Genomic DNA, 17807 nt, shown 5'->3' with positions numbered 1-17807 from the left:
AAAGAGAATTAAGCTGCAATCAGGGACGCATTCAGTTGCCGTGGGGGGTATTTTGACCGTGGGGTGTGGTTTGACGGTTGGGATTTGTTTAATTTGAGAAAAGAAAAATATTAAAACCGCGATAAAATCCGAAAAATTGCTTAATTTGTTCGTTACTCAATTACCAATAGGTGAATGAATTTGACGTTTAAGAAATTAGTTGTATGTTTTTGGTTTGCCTTCGTGGCTTGGTTGTTTCGCTTACGTGATACGGGTATGACTAACGCGCTTAGGTCCGGGGTTCGAATCCCGGGTCGGGTCAAAATGATTGCGACTGTGTTTTAACATCTTAAAAATTTGGCGGTGTGATACCCTGTGCCTCTGTAAGCACGTAAAGCCTTTGGTCATTTGCCTGATTTCCCTCTGGTCACGTCTATGTGCCGTCTCATGGAACTTTGAGAGTGACAGAAAGGAGAGTGCACCTGTGTATTGCGTACGCAATTGTGCACTATAATTTCTCCTGCGTCCTTGGCTAATTCTTTGAGCTTGGCTGCCGTTCAGTTCTATCAGTTCCGTCGTATGCTTTGTCGCGTACGGTCGTGTTTAATCACTTACCTGTTATCGGTGTTAAAAGGGAACCAGTGTATCTCAAAGTTTTGTTCCTAAACCAATAATCTTAACTATTTACCTCAAAAAATGGAAACCCATATGTGCGGTGCTTGCAGTGATAAGCTCTCGGATGGAGTTCGGTGCACAGCGTGCAATTGTATTCTGCATTATCACTGTGCTGGCATTACCGAGGCTGGCTATCGGAAGCTGGGCGACAGGAAACTTACATGGCGCTGCATGAAATGCAAACAGATAAACCCCTCTACGTCACCTAAGCCCGAGTCCCACTCTGCCATCTTAAGTGAAATCCGTGCTTTATCAGCAAAATTTGCTCCGTTAGAAGGTTTAAAAGACGAAATTCTAGCGCTGAGAAGTGAGTTCACAGATTTAAAGAACTCCTTTAACAAGCAGTTCAATGATATGGCCAAGGAGTTCAGTGATAAAATTCATGACATCGAGCAACGCATCACGCAGGTGGAGAGAGTCCATATCCAGGTAGATAAACTACAATCTCGACTAGACAAGTTAGAAGAAGAATCTGATATAAAAGATCAGTGGACGCGGATGAACAATGTAGAAGTAAAAGGGTTACCACAAAGAAGTAATGAGAACCTGTTTGACCTTATATCTAAAATTAGTGCAAAAATAAACTATCAAATCTCAAAAAATCAGATTAATTTTATCACAAGAGTGCCTTCACAACAAGCAGGTAATGTAAAACCAGTAATAGTCAGCTTCTGCAACAGATACATAAAGGACGATTTTATAGCTGCAGCAAGGTATGAATCAAAGACTTCTCCACTTACAACTGGACATATTGGATTGTCGGGAAATCAAAAAATATATATAAATGATCATTTAACCGCAAAAACAAAGAGCTTGTTGTCAAAAACCAAGAAAGTGGCCGCTGAAAAGGATTTCCGCTACGTTTGGGTCAAACACGCAAAAATACATGCAAGAAAAATGGACACATCCCCTATTATACTGGTGAAGTCAGAAAAAGATTTATTAAAATTTACTTGATTATGTTAAACTGTCAACTCACATATGTAACATATTCTTTGTTACTCTTTGCTACTTGTTATATTTATTGTATTTCAATCCAACAGATTGAGAACCACACGCGGCTGTGTGAGGCCTTTGTATTCCTATTTATGCTGTGTCTAGTCACAGTGTATTGCCGCATGTATTATAAAAAAAAATGTTATAATATTGCCACATGTCAAATTAATTGCTTCCTTAAATCATACGTATTACTGTCTATATTTCATTGTAGCCGACTTTTGCCTTATCACTAATGGTAGTTGGATTTTTATACTCGGTATCGGTTAACGCCTTTTGTTTCTATTCATAAGTGGCTGTTTCCAAAGTTGTTTCTTGCTGTATACTGTGTTTCGCTGTGTTCACAAGATATTGGTCATTTATTGCCTTCTACCCTCAAAATCATTTTTATTTATTATAATTTGTCACTGCTGTATCTTGTATGTCACAGGTTGATGTTGTTCACGCATTTTAATTTTTTATTGTTTAAGTTACATAGTAATTTGATTATTGCTCCAAATGGCTGCGATTAAATGTTACTACCAAAACGTCCGTGGTTTGCGTACGAAAACGTGTAGTGTATTCCGTAATGTATGTCTCGAAGATTATGATGTAATAGCATTTACTGAAACATGGTTAGATGATAATATATTTAGTAATGAATTATTTGATGAACGTTATCTTGTGTGGAGAAGAGATCGCGATTATTCTCGAACTGCCCAGAAACTGGGTGGTGGTGTTCTCATTGCCGTTAAAAGTACATTCACAGTTATTGAAAGAACTGATTGGCATAGTTCAGCTGAAGATATTTGGGTATCACTCGTCTTAAAGAGGTCCAGACCCCAAGTAAGCTATAATTTACACATATGTGTACTTTATCTCTGTAATGAAAACCTCGGAAATTCTTATATAACTCAATTAAATAATTTTACAAACAAACTGAACCAACTGACTTTAAAATATCCGATGGATAAATTCATATTGATGGGTGACTTTAATTTTGGTAACGACGTTTGCTGGACCCTTAATGTAGATAATGAAAATGGCGAATTAATTCCTCAAATTATCTCACACCAACACATCAGAGAATTCTTTGATACCGCACAAATATCTAATCTTTCCCAGTTTAATGGTGAACGTAACATTAATGGTCGTTTATTGGATCTTGTTTTTTCAAACGATTTGGTCACTGTTTCCGAATGTGCTTACCCCCTGGCAGTACCTGTGGACCTGCACCACAAACCCTTAATTATTCAAGAAACTTTCGTTAAAATTCATAAGCTAAGTGAAAAAAAATTGCAAACTTATATTTACTCACGAGGTGACTATGAAGCTATTAAATCTGAGCTTGACCGAATAAATTGGAATAATTTATGTTTGGTTGGGACGTTAGACGATGCCGTCACTAAATTTTATAACAAACTATATGAGCTTCGAGATAAATATATTCCGTTAAAATCTATGAAACAGTCTTCATACCCTGCGTGGTATAACTCAGCCCTCATTAAAATATTGAAAGAAAAACATAAGTATCATAAAAATTTAAAATATACGGTAATAATGCCGACTACCACTCCTTCTCTATACTACGTAAAAGAGCAGTTAGTATAGAAAAGACTTGTTTTAATAAGTATATGGAAAGAATCGAAAACTCTATAGTAAAAGATCCAAAAAAAATTTTGGTCCTACGTAAAAAGTAAACGAAATTCAAACACTTTTCCTAATGTGATGCATTACGGCGATGTACTTGCGAGCACAGGTTTGGAAATCAGTAATTTGTTCGCCACCTATTTTCACTCCACGTTCCAAAAACCTGACTCTGTAGTTATTGACGTTAACGTGCCGTTAAGTAATGTGTCCAGTTCTACTGAGATAACAAGCATAAACACAATAAACGTTTGTCAGTCGCGGGTATTAAAGCTACTTAAAAGTTTGGACCTCTCAAAGTCTGGTGGGCCCGATTTTATACCTCCTATATTTATAGTTAACTGCGCCGATAGTATTGTAGTGCCTTTATGTATATTATTTCAGCGATCCCTATCGGAAGGTTTACTTCCAAATATCTGGAAATCAGCTTTTGTTACCCCAGTATTCAAAAAAGGTAACAGATCTGATATTACTAACTATCGCCCAATATCGAAGATATGTTTATTTTCGAAAGTACTTGAGCGATTGGTCCACACTGAGTTATATGCTGCACTACAATGTAGCTATGGTGATGAACAACATGGCTTCCTTAAGAAACGCTCTACTACTACTAATCTAATTTTATCACATGATTTCATATCTCTTGGGATGGAAAAATGCCCTCAAATTGACGTTATATACACAGACTATAGCAAATGCTTTGATCTTATAGATCATAAACTGTTATTGGATAAGTTGTTTTTAGCTGGAATACACGGTGACTTATATCGTTGGTTCTCTTCTTATATAGATAATCGAACGCAAGCTGTAGTACTTCACGGGTACACCTCTGATTGGATCCATATCCCCTCAGGAGTACCTCAAGGCTCTATCTTAGGGCCCCTTTTGTTTACATTGTTTATATCCGATGTTAAAAATTGTTTTCAACATTCTTACATTCTACTTTATGCTGACGATATGAAGGTTCATAAAAAGTACAAAATATATTTGATACACTGTATTTACAAGAAGATCTCAACAGATTTGAATTGTATTGTATCAAAAATAAGTTAAAACTAAATATTGATAAATGCTTTCACATAACTTTTACACGTCGGCAGTCCATTATAGGTTCGAGCTACAAACTTAACAATCAAAGCATCGCTAAAGTAAATAGTATTAGGGATCTTGGAATTATACAAGACAGCAAACTTTTGTTCGATCAACATGTAGATAATATAGTTAAAAAGCTTCTAAGTCTCTTGGATTTATCATAAGAACAACGGCATGTTTTCGTTCTCTCAAGCCAATTAAAATTTTATACTGTTCGTTCGTGCGCAGCCACTTGGAGTATGCATCTCAAGTTTGGAACCCTCAATACGAGATATATAAGTCTCGTATTGAGAGCGTCCAGATGAAATTCTTACGCTACTTAGATTTTAAGGCTAAGCAATGGTCTGATGATTACAACCATCGTTGCAAAAGGTACCATTTTTTGCCGTTGGACCAAAGACGCTGCATTAATGACATTTGCTTATTAATGAACATCGCAAATGGTTCGATTGACTGTCCCGAACTTTTATCAAAATTAACAATGAGAACTAATCAGATTGGATTTCGACAGCGTCCGCTATTGCACGTACCCTTTACAACAACTAATTACAGGCGTAATTCTTTTCTTTTGCGCAGCGCATTAAATTTTAATATGCTTTCACGTGTATCAGACATTGACCTGTTCTGTTCTAAAACCAGCACAGTAAGGCGGCTTCTAGCCAAATTATATTTTGATACTTAATGATTCTTATTAAAATTATATTAATATCTGTAATACCTGTAATACTTCTTATGACTATATCAGTAATACTGTTATTTTTATTATTCTTTTTTTTTTTTTTGGTTCTTTTTGATATCGATATTTGTATACTCATATGTGGAGGCTAGTTATTAGCAACTTAATTATACATTGGTGTGACTTAATTTAATGTTATTAGTCTGTAAGCCTTCCTAAAAAATAAATAAATAAATAAAATAAATAAATACTCATTTCATTATATTATATGCCAAAAAATGCTTAGTGGGTTTTTTATGGAAAATAACTTATACGATCAACTTGAGACGGCCAGAGCCGCAAGACAATGTTACTTTATCCATCTAATAATATGATTTGAAATCCTTTGTATTTTTACTCACATTGATTTTCAATAACGAATTGTATTCTTAGATTCTTTAACAGCATATTTTATGAAAAGTTGCAGCATATTTTTTCAATGCTACATTAGTAATAATTTTGCAAGTCTGCCATTTGGCTTTTATTTTTTGAAACAATGTTTATCGTTTCTTTATCACATTTAAAAACAACCACTTAAGAAATGTAAGTTGAATTGCAGACTACTTGCGCTGACACAAATATTTTGCTTTTTGAATTTCAAACAATTCATGCAAAATTTTATTTCAAACTGAAATGCTGCAACATAATATTATGCGTTGACTGTTTACTGTTGTATATCAAAATATTTACTTCACAAAATATTTGGAGTGCAGTAAATTTTCACTAGTATACTATCTATTTTGTTTTGCTATTATTTAGCAAATAAATAATTTACTAAGCCTAACAGTGCACGGGCTGGTTTTTCGCAGTGCGGGAAAATAACCGATGCACAGGCCCAACTCACGGCAAATTATAATAAGTTATTGTCGTATAATACATTGATACATAAAATTTTTCCGTAGCAAAACAGCTCTTGCACGCTTTGAACAATAAATCCTACTAATATTATAAATGCAAAAGTTTGTCAGGATAAGTTTATGTATGTACGTATGTATGTATGTCTGTTCCTCTTTCACGAAAAAACTACTGAACGGATTTTGATGAAATTTTACGGTATTTTTGGTTATAAAGCAGAATAACACATAGGCTACAATTTATAATGATTTTGTGTATTTTGGTCATAATATAACGATACATATCAAGTAAGTGGGAAAAAACATTATCCCGGAAAACTCCTTTACGCAGGTGAACCCGCGAACAAAAGCTAGTCAATGATAAATTGCATAAAAACTTACCTGTCACTTATACTAGCCGGCAATATGCTATCAATGAAAATAGCATTGCAGCCACCGACGCGTTGGTAAGTATCGGATCCTGAACTGTACACGTCATCAGGTATCCTCTGATTAGAGAGGAAGAGGCCAAGGTCCTCGTTGCATGGCCTCTCGATCTCAATGAGCAGAGGCCCCGTGGCCAGTTTCACGGATTCCATGATGGAGACATCGTATTCTATCGTCAGGCTGGTTACTTGAGGACAGTTCTGGAGTATTTGATGCACTTCTGATAGAGTCTTGTTTGTGAGAGATATCTGTAACAAAAAAACCTTATATAAATCGGTTTATTTAATGATTATAACAATAAGCAGACACTGTAAAGTAGTTACTTTATAGTTCAGAGTTACGGTGAGATTATGTTTTTTAAATAATATTACTTACAAAATATAAAAAAAAGAAATATTATTAATAAAGGTACTCTTAGAAGCTAATAACTACATTTTGTAACTTGCATTTATTTTATTTGATAACAAACATTAGCAAATTAAGCGTTCCCCCTAATATAATATTATTATGAGCAAAGAAATGAGATACGCCCAAAGTGGTACACCAAGCTACACAGTAAAGAGTAAATACATCACCCTTATAGCTAACTATAAGCTCATGCCTCATAGTGAAGTAGGACGAACAAAAAAAAAACTGATACCTTTGAATTTTTTCATTCATTAAATATCTTTAATCGTGACATTCTTCTTCATCTATCATTGCAGTTCTTATTTAAATTAACATAAGATCGAATACAACCAGAAATATTTACTCACATGATCAACCTTCAGAAGTCTATCGCCAGGTTTGATCCTAGAAGTATTGTAGGCCGCACCGCCAGGTCTGACATGCGTTACTACTAAAGGCTGGGCGTCGAGGGAGCGGCTGTTCAGCACCAAGTCAGCACTTGGTGCGGAATTCTCCGGCAACCCACCTCTGATAGTCACGCCTAAGGACCCATTGATCTTCTCCACTGGAACTTCCGCTAGCTTGGTTGTGATGTAGAGGGAGTTCTGAGAGGCTGAAAAATAAAAAAAATAAGGTATTTAAGGTCGCATTAAACAAAATTGACAGAAGCAAGACTGATAAGTACTATAAATATTAAATTTGTTGCCGTGGCTTAAAGCTTAGGTAAAGATGTCGTATTGTTTTGTTTTATAATATTTTTTTTAGTAACTATGTAAGTGTATCTAAGTGTAGTGTAATCAATGAATTACAAATCTCCTGCTTTCATCCAATAATAGAAATGCATCTTACGTAACGGAATACATTAAATTATACCCTACAGTTATGGATCTAATTGTGAGATATTTAAGAAATCATACCATAATTAGGCATATAGTACTCCACTTCCAAAGAAGCCCGTTCCTCCACATTGTCCAGCAGTCGAAGCACCTCATCGTTGGTGAGCCTCGCCGTGGAGATCCCGTTGACGCTGCAGATCCTGTCTCCAGGAGCCAGCCGATCAGACTCATGGGCTACAGAGTCTTTTGTGAAGCCCACTATTGATGGTACGATTCCAGGTTCCGATCGACCTGCAGACAAATAATAAACGTAAGATTCGAATTCTATTTTTATTTACTAAAAATCAGACTTACAGGAATCGTTTTAAATACTAAAATTATCAGGGGTTCCTAAACTAGGCCTTTATGTTGGGAAACTGACAAAAGAGTTTCATAATACTAAGAAAACTTTATTAGACTAATTAAGATTATAAATAAGCATTAACTGAGTAAAATATAAATACTACAAACTGAAGGTAGACTCAAGTACACTCAGTATCACCAGTAATTAAACAAACAACAAATGAACAAAAAAAATATTACAATACCAAATAGTATGTTTTTACAGACGACGGAGATAACTTTGAGTCAGATGGCGCACTCGCTTAATTGCCAAAATGGAAGGTTTGAATGGTTTTAAAAATAAAAAGTAATCATGCCATAATAGGCAAAGGTAATGAGCATAGTGCAAATATGGAAGTGTCTTCTTATTATAGTACTAGTTATCGTATTCGAATGTTGATTACGTACAATTCACAGAGGAAATCACACTGAAATCGTATCAATCAATTGAGTAATTCTACCAAATTTAACGGTCGAACAAATGAGGTCGCATTCGAACCACGGACACGTTTAGCAGTTACCCATGAACAGCGCAGCGTCGAACATGACGGCCAAACGAATTGTTAGACAAAATGTATTTCTAAATCAGAGTTCACACGACACGTTCTTACGTCCGCAATAGTTGGAAATACATGGAGTATCACTTTAATATAATTCTATATGATTTTCAAACACGTCTAAGTTTCTTATCCTACTAATATTATAAATGCGAAAGTTTGTGAGGATGGATGAATGTTTGTTCCTCTTTCACGAAAAAGCTATTGTACGAATTTGGATAAAACTTTACAATAATAATGGTTATACATCATAATAACACATAGGATTCAATTTATAATAAATTTGTGTAATTTGTTTATAATATAACAAAACATATTAAGTAAGTCGGAAAAAAATATTCCGGAAAACACTGTCACGCGGGCGAAATCGCGAGCAAAAGCTAGTGTCCTATAATTTAAAACTGATAGCCAATTTACTATCTCGTATTTGGATTGTTAAACCGCGATCCCTCAATCTTGTTCATGTGATGATGATTGATGGGTCCTTGTTGTTCACCCTCGCGTCATTTAGAAGCCAGCAAGGCACACCATGGATGCGTTACGTTGTTATGAGTTAAGGCATAGATACGTAGAAATAATATCAGCCATGTATTATATACTGTTCCACTGTTGGGCACGGGCCTCCTGTACTACTGAGAGGGATTAGGCCTTAGTCCACCCCGCTGACCTAGTGGGGATTGGTAGACTTCACACACCCTCGAAATTCCTATAGAGAACTTTTCAGGTATGCAGGTTTCCTCACGATGTTTTCCTTCACCGTTAATGAAAGCGATAGATCACAAAGAATACACATTTATTTTTTAGAAAAATCAGAGGTGTGTGCCCTAGGAATTTGAACCTGCGGACATTCGTCTCGGCAGTCCAGAAATTTTATACGTAGAAATAATAGGGATTAAAATTCCACGCAACCATTTTCCATCAATAATAGTGACGACTAAGTTTCGCAATTTCAAAATATACGGGACGAAGGCGCTAACAATGCCATAAAGCGTGAGTCGTTCATAAAAGTATCAGAATGGATCGTTAATACAAAATGGCACTTCCTTTGAGCGGTCATTCATGACAGTATAAAGTGTTTGTGAACGTATAAATTGTTTTCCCTACCGCCATCTTTTGTTATTTAAAACAATGAAGTCAACCGTGATTTCGTTTGTTTTCATAGTATCGAGAAAACTGAAAGGAAAAAATATTAATGCCGCATATACATCATTAATTATGTGGGGTTTATATTAGGGACTAATTAGGGGCGAATTAAGACAGAAGAAGGTCATAATAATAAATTATCGCTTGGTGATTCGAATTTCGCTTCTAACGCTGTCAGTAAATTTGATCTAATCTCAAATATTGAATATGAATTTAATTAATAAACGGGACGAATTCTAAGAGCATATTACATTGTAGCAATTTATATTACAAAAAAAAAATGAATCTGTTAAACGAATTGTTACACTGTAAACCTGCTTAAAAAATGCGTAAGTCGTGTCATAAAAAACCGCCAGTAATATTATGAAAAGCCATTTAGGTTGTAACGGCCATTACTGGCAAATCATGAAATCAACAATGTTACAGAATTGATGGTCTAGTTAAACCCTTTAGAGCATCTAAAATCTCCTATATCGGAAATTAATGTCTTATCTATCAAACTTAACATCGTAACTGAAATGAACAGTATGGGATCGTTAGAAAATCATTTTATAATTGCATTAGTAAATGATATTAGTGGTCTAATACGCGGCAAACATCTAGGTATGACTACAAAAAAAAAAATTGTCGGAAGTTGGCCTGGGGACAGAATCCAGGACCTCCCTCTCCATAATCTAATCACACTGCTACTCAATCAAGGGGTATACAATATACAATAAATACAATAATAAAAATATAAATATTTTCGCGGCATAAAAAGAAGCCTATAGCACTCAGTAATAATATAACTTTCTATTAGTACCAAAATTTTTAACCTTTTCAAAATCGGTTTAGTAGTTTTCGAGATCAGTGCGATCAAGCAAAGAAATTCTTAAGCTTTATATATCGATATAGATATATATTAAACAAGATGTTATTGGGATCTGGTAAAGAATAACATGGAAAAGCAATGTAAAGAATGGAGGATAATTATTGTTTACTCATCCTCTTCCGTTTTAGTTGTAATAATAAGTAATTAATATACTTATATATAAAGTGAACAGTAAAGCAAGGTTCATGTCTCGCCGAGATACATTACTAGCACGTTATGAACAATCACAAGATAAACTATAAACCAATAGATAAAGTTTAAACCCCGTCATCGTAACGTGGAAATTATTAACCGGGATATCTCCGGCAGTTAACGTCGTGACGCGATAAACTTTATGCATGAATAAGTCTTGCTTGAGGTTTGGCCTACATAACCCAGTATCGTATTTAGCTGAAGGTCGATACTTAAATACATGTATTTTTCTTGATGATTGTGGTGATTAAAATGATTATAGGAACACGCGAAATATACTGATGCGTGTTCTATACTGCTTTACTGTTGGACACGGGCCTCCTTTACTATTGAGAGGGATTAGGCCTTAGTCCACCACGCTGGCCTAGTGCGGATTGGTAGACTTAACCCTCAAACTTCCTATAGAGAATTTCTAAAGTATGCGGGTTTCCTCAAGATGTTTTCCTTCAGCGTAAAAGCAAACGATAATTGATGAACAATACACACATACCTTCGAAAAGTCAGAGGTGTGTGCCTTGGGTTTTGAACCTGAAGACATTAAAGATACAAATATTCATTAATCGGATAGGCAAAACTCTCATCGTACTGGAGGCTAGTTACTAATCATGTTTTACAATTTTAAAAACAATCACAAAGAACTTCACTCTCACACTAAAATCATCATATATATATAACTATCTTTATTTGTGCACAAGTCACAACGACAACAAACACCGGTCGTTTATTTGTATTTATTTTCCGGCAGGGTTTCAAAAATATGCGCTTTAATAAAAGCCAGAGAGTCGCACTCTGAGTGGGAATAAAACATGCAATGGCCATTTTTTGATAGTTCCCACTCTAGTGACAGTCTAAAGTGGACTACTTGGTACTCAAGCTCGAAAAAGAACGCGAGAAATTTACGAATGTTGTCTTTTTAGTCTTTCTGTTACTGTGCGAAATTGTTGACACTAAAATGTCATTTATATGAAAGTATCCGTTGTTGATTGCCTGTATTCGTAATTTAGTTTTTTTTTTATATGGTAAGATTTGAATTCGGAATACTTTATTTTTTACGTGTTCTACCTTTAATGGCCAGTATTACTTTTGTTAGAAATCGAGTTTATTTGATTTCGTTTTATAAGTCGAAATGAAACCTTATTTATCAAACATTAACATTTATTTGACATACAGATATCAAATAACTAAACTTTCCACCGATTACAGATATGGAAAACATTTCTCAGAAACATTTCATTTAATTTAAACAGTTTGTCAAAGGCTCACAGTCATGATTCAGATAAATATTATTTAAACGCAGTTCAGTAGAAATAATAATTTACGTTTAATGTTAGTATTCGCGTTCGGTTTGTTTTAGTCGCGGTATTTATATGCTATTCGGTAGTCTGCAATAAATTTCTCACGTAAATTTTGTAATACAAAGTAATAGATAAGCCGATGATTTGTGAGCGCGCGTGTACAATGCGATGTGGGTAATTCCTAAATACGTGTATGGTAATGTAGATCAAATAGCTAGGTTTAACTCTTTGACTGCAGGTGATTATAACAGAAATTAATTTATTAATGTGTTGAGAATTTGAAGTTCTTTTGAATAACAAGCTCATTTAATTTTATTTAATGCAAAATGTACAATGAGCTTAGAATAACGAACGTCACAAAGGATTTTTGCATTTCACAAATTATACATTATTTACTGGCGATGTTTACTCAAGTATTTATGAACAATTCGCAAGCACTTAATCCTCAAAATTATCATCGTAATCTGAGTATAAATTTTCACCATTCAAAACTTTAGAAAATGCTCTCATTCAGCGAGTCTAAGCATCGTAAAGTGTCAAGAAAATTCAAGAATTTGAATAGAAGGATAATCTATTATCGGGGGAGTATAGGGTAATGTTGGGTAACATTAAACTGAAATATTACTGTTAAATTTGATATCGGGGGGAGTCGAAAGTCCCTTGATGAGGGTGTGACGGCATGCGTATTTACAAACTTCAATTTATTAAATATTCATGCTATTTGTGTAAGAAACGTTAATCATATTTTATTGGTCTTGGAATAATAAAAGGGTGAGGGCGTTTTGTTAAGGATTTGGGGTTAGCAAGTTGGCAATTACTATTTAACTTCGACGGAAGAAATATAATGAGGTGTTTATCCTCATTAAGTTTTTTAGTTCGTAAACTGCTTTGGCCGCGTATTTGTAATGCGTGCGCGGTACTACACTGTTTTGAAGTCCCGGGTTCGAATCTCGGGTCGGGCATACTGGGTTTTCTGCTTAGGATATGACTTTTTTATTAAAAGCTCACGTTATGACGATAAATGGGTGCCTTGCTTGCACCTATCCCTACCCATTTGGGGATAAAGGTGATACGTGTAGTTTTCAGTTCATGAAGAAACAGGTTGCTTCGAGTATTATCTTAAAAGGTAATAAATATTTTGATTTGTTTGTACAGTTTGTCATCGAGAAAAAATATATAATCAGTCATTGAGAATAAAAATATATTGATAACGCATACGCGCTAGATGTTATTAAGTAATGGTAATAAAACATGCAAGAATTTGTTTAAAAAGGCATGTTCTATTTACAAACTGCTTTAATAGTATGACTACTAACATTTATTTGCAAGCAGCTAAGCATGAAGCATTGAAGAACGCTATTTTAATTCCACTAGAAGAAGTAAAAAAAAAAACTTGACGTTCATTCTTATAGATAAGAAAGGTTTAAATCTGTAGAACCACGTTCTAGGATTTTCTTGTAAGAAAACTCTTCAAATCAAAGATTGTAGTGGGATTTTTTTTTAAACGGATTTGCTTACTTTTTTTTATTTGAGATATATAGTTGCACTTCCATAATAAAAAAAAAAGTTTAACCATTTATTTGTCATATTGAAATATCTTGAAATCTCATATCTCAGGATGGCAAGCGCAGTGGAATACCAAACAATACTATGTAATCCATGGTGTTGGATGGTGTTTCTATTGTTTATGGGGGGTTGTATCGCTTACCATCAGGCGAACGGCAAGCTCGTCTCATCATTCAAAGTAATAAAAAAAAATCTAGTATTGAGTGTGTACATTATAAAGATAATGATTACAGGTGATTGACAATATTAAGGGAATCATTATACCTTGTATCGCGAACTGTCAGCAAATACCTTTACCCTATAGTAAGAGAAACAAACAGTAAAACCACCCTAGTCGAAATTATCTTGCTGGTGGTAGGATATATTTTATGTCCAACTGGATAGCGACCACTGTAAACAATGTGTTAAAACCCTCCACAGTGGTCCACCTAAGTGTTACGCGTTCCAAAATCAGCCTGTATATCCGGTTCCAACAGGCCGGCATAATTATTGCGACTGTCAAGGGGTAATTATCTCTGGTCAGTCGACATTCTATTGGAACCCAATCTATTTACCATCAGGTAAAGTGAAGTCACTGCCATGCCCGTTTAAAAAAATATCTTCAGCACGGGTTTACCATTTAGCCACTAATTAAATATTTTATCTCAAAATAATAAGGTTGATTATTGCCAATGTCTTTTCTAATAAAATATCAGTACTTAATATAAATCAATAAGTTTATGAATTCACCTACACGATAAAAGCCATAAGATAACGCAAGATAAACAAAACTGAGCGCCAAGAAAATTTGAATTATAGTACATATTTGGCGCAACCGCCAAAACTAAGATTATTAGTTTTATAATAATTACTTACATGCTATAGGGCCTGTTTCAATTCTGTGTAAATAGTCACATAAAAGTATAAGCTGATGAAATATAAAAGTCACCCTCTAATCTATGCTCCTGAATAAATGGCAATAAAATAAGTATTATCCACATTGGCTGTTTAATATGTTAACTGTCAAATTAAATTCACTTGAGACTTGTGAAGCAGGCCCTTAGAAATTGATGTTGAAATTCTAGGTAACCTATGAAGTTATAAGTTTCTTTTGTGGCTGTAAATTTAAAATAACGTTATATTCTTACTAAATATATTACACACTACTTGGAAATTACGATAAATAATACCACAAAAAAAAAACTACTACTTAGTTACTTATTTGAAATTTCACGAATGATGAATTGATTTTGTAAAAACTTTCACTTCATATTCAGTTTTGCCTCTCATTTTACTTTAGATATTAATTAGACATTCTTTATATGTCATTAATTTACCGTTTTTACACGTAAAATTTAAATTGGCATCGTCTTACACAAGAAAATGGAACACTAACCTTAAATAAATCTTGTAGTACAATGCGCTCAATTCCACTAAATTCGAATGCAACATAACAAATACCATTCGCATAAAGTGCTGAACGGTTGGAGTCGTTTCAAACAGCGGTCGATCGGTCCGGGGACCGCAAACTGCATGTTCCACTGTGAAACGAGCTGGCATGCTGATGTCGTATCCGGCAGTTAGCTCTGTATCAACGTTAAATATGCTAAACCTGGCTTAGTTTACATATTTATGGTGGGTTTAGTAGACGGGTTGACGGTGACGGTGAGTTCGTTTTGGATAGGGTTATATTTTTGTGCCAATCTGCGCAGTGGGTTCAGACTGCTAGATTCCGGGAATTAATTACATTTATTATTTACATAAAGATATTATAAAAAGTAATATTATGTATGTTTTCTTGTCTAATTATGTGCATACCCAGGTAGTTGAATTACCTATCATTAATTTGTGTCTATATTCAGTATTTCTCAACAACCGTCATAAAAATCATTATAAAATGCATGGAAGCATTTTCATTGTATTGTAATGTTTTTATAGAAACTAATATATACATTTCTTGACACATTTATGTAATTTCTGCATGTAATTTTAGTATTCCTTATACTTAGTTTATGATACATAACATATATTGAAATTTAAATTGCTATAATATTACTTCAATCTTCATACAATACGTACCTACAATCAATAAAATTGTAACAGGACGATGACTCTACATTATAGACATTGAAGAAAATCTCATATAGAGGTATCCATAAGACCAACAGGAGCCAAAACAATAGTTACTAGAATTATTGTCTGTCTTTATAAGCATCACGCAAAAACTGCTGCATGGAATGAATGCAGTTTTCATCGGTGTATTGATAGAGGTCCAATTGAAAGTATAGGCTACATTTTATGCCGGGAAAATATAATGTGGGACTTTTATCCTCCAAAACCTATTCACGCAGGCAAAGCCGGTAGCAAAAGTACCAACTAAGTAGTACTAAATAATAATATGGTTAAAATTATTGGAAGTAATGAAGTGAATGCGTTAATTATAACACATTAGTTGGTGTTATAGGTCATTTAAATTATTTAACCTTAAATCATGCAACATTTCCTATGTTATTAATTCAACTAATAATAATTTAGGCGTTCATTTTCCTAAATCATCAAGAATAAAGCAGTATATTAGCGGTAATTTTATGTTTTCATAATTAATATACTCCACGTTCGTATAGTAAACCATAATCCAAAATAATCTCTTCGTACCATCGCTTAAACCAGACAAATTGATGTTACTTTTCGTTACAAAACTTAATTAACGATTATCAAAATTCAATTTGTTCGCATTAGAAATGAATTTATCTTTTGATAGAGTGGATATATTGAAATATTTTACTAGTATATTTAAATTATTTATTATACTTATCTAATATATCGTAGACAATCTCTACATTACACAAAGGTTGATTTGTTGAAAATGCTTTGGGCATTAAGACTGCCTTTACACATAGATACATAAAAAGGGTATAAATAAATAAATTATATCCGGACAGAGTATCAATTGACAAGAAATGATCATCGCTCGGCAGTCGATACAATTATGCCGGGCTAGCCGAATTGTTAAATTCAATTTTAACGACACCGTAGAAATGAAAGCACTCTGTATATAGAATCCATGCAACGCATTTTTTACGCATGCAGTATCTATTTGGCTTTTTACGACCAACCGCCATTAGTCTGATAATAAAACGTACCAATATTGAAAAACCTGCACAAAATGCTGCCTAAACTGAAAGTGGAACCTAGGATCTTTCAATCCATAGCCTATTTATCCCTAGTGAAATAACAAAAGACGACAATGCACAAAGAAATATCTCCCCCTACCACGTCACGAATCACGTTGAAGAATGAAGATATTAAACAGCGGGCGTAATAAAGCTGCAACAAGGCACAAACGGACAGACAGCGCTCACAACTATGATTACAGCACATGAGTGCCGTTTCACATGCAAATGGGGTGCAACAGATATTTGAATATTCCGCTTGGGTACGTACATATTATGCCACAGGGCCCTTAATTATACTTATTGATAAATCCGCACGGTGACAATTATTGTGTCGATCAGTGCACCGCAATCGGATGGTTTGAGTGTTGTTCTCTGAATGGTGAGTTGGATTACGACCGATATTTGATTTTATGATGCGAGAATGGCGTATATTAATCATTCAAAATTAATGTGATGTTATTATGTTATAATAATAATATTCAATTGTTGGATAGCTGGGCATGAAGTAGTTAAATAAAATGTGATTTTATTTATTTGGTAAACGTAAAATTTCTATATATCTACTTCTTCTTCGACTTTTGCCTCCTGTCGTTTATCAGGTGCATATAAAAGAGAAAAAATGGTTTATAATAGAGACTGACCTTTTGATAAAAATTTCAGCCATTATTAAAGGATTTTGTCTTTTGAAACCTTAAGTTGACGTTTGACTTCGACTGCAATACATGAATAGTAAAAATTCGTATTCCGATCGGTTCGAAACAAACTACGTTTCCAACCCCAAGTATAAAAGTTAAAATATCATGTCCACAAATAAATTCAACTTCTACCTTGGACATGTAAGTTGCAGACAAAGGCATTCTGCATGCTGTATAGTCGTGGAAAAGGCTAAAGAATTTTACTTACTCTTTGAGAATATCTTTACAACTGCCCTTAAAGTTGTCCGATGTTGTACTCGTCTTGTGCACAATGGAATGGAATATTTGTTATTTTGGTTTTGCTACTCTTGACGTGACCAGCTGTATTATTGTTACTGCGTCAACTAGGTCTTTTGAACCTATCTA

The 17807-nt window shown here is 34.4% G+C and overlaps 1 protein-coding gene across 2 annotated transcripts in view; it reads right to left on the bottom strand.

Moving 5' to 3' along the window:
• Positions 1-17807, bottom strand: part of LOC115451410 (glutamate receptor-interacting protein 2) — a 67833-nt gene that overhangs the window by 14170 nt on the left and 35856 nt on the right. For both annotated transcript variants that reach the window (XM_037443500.1, XM_037443501.1), the window contains exons 2-4: positions 7668-7877; positions 7119-7363; positions 6319-6611 (exon numbers count right to left, since the gene is read on the bottom strand). In XM_037443500.1, the coding sequence (XP_037299397.1) occupies positions 6319-6611; positions 7119-7363; positions 7668-7877 (748 nt within the window). The remainder of the gene's footprint in view (positions 1-6318; positions 6612-7118; positions 7364-7667; positions 7878-17807) is intronic.

This window comes from Manduca sexta, chromosome 26 (genome assembly GCF_014839805.1).
Source record: "Manduca sexta isolate Smith_Timp_Sample1 chromosome 26, JHU_Msex_v1.0, whole genome shotgun sequence".
NCBI classification, from domain to species: Eukaryota; Metazoa; Arthropoda; class Insecta; order Lepidoptera; family Sphingidae; genus Manduca; species Manduca sexta.
The sequence above is the reverse complement of the archived record's forward strand: the minus strand, read 5'-3'. Positions and strand labels throughout refer to the sequence as shown.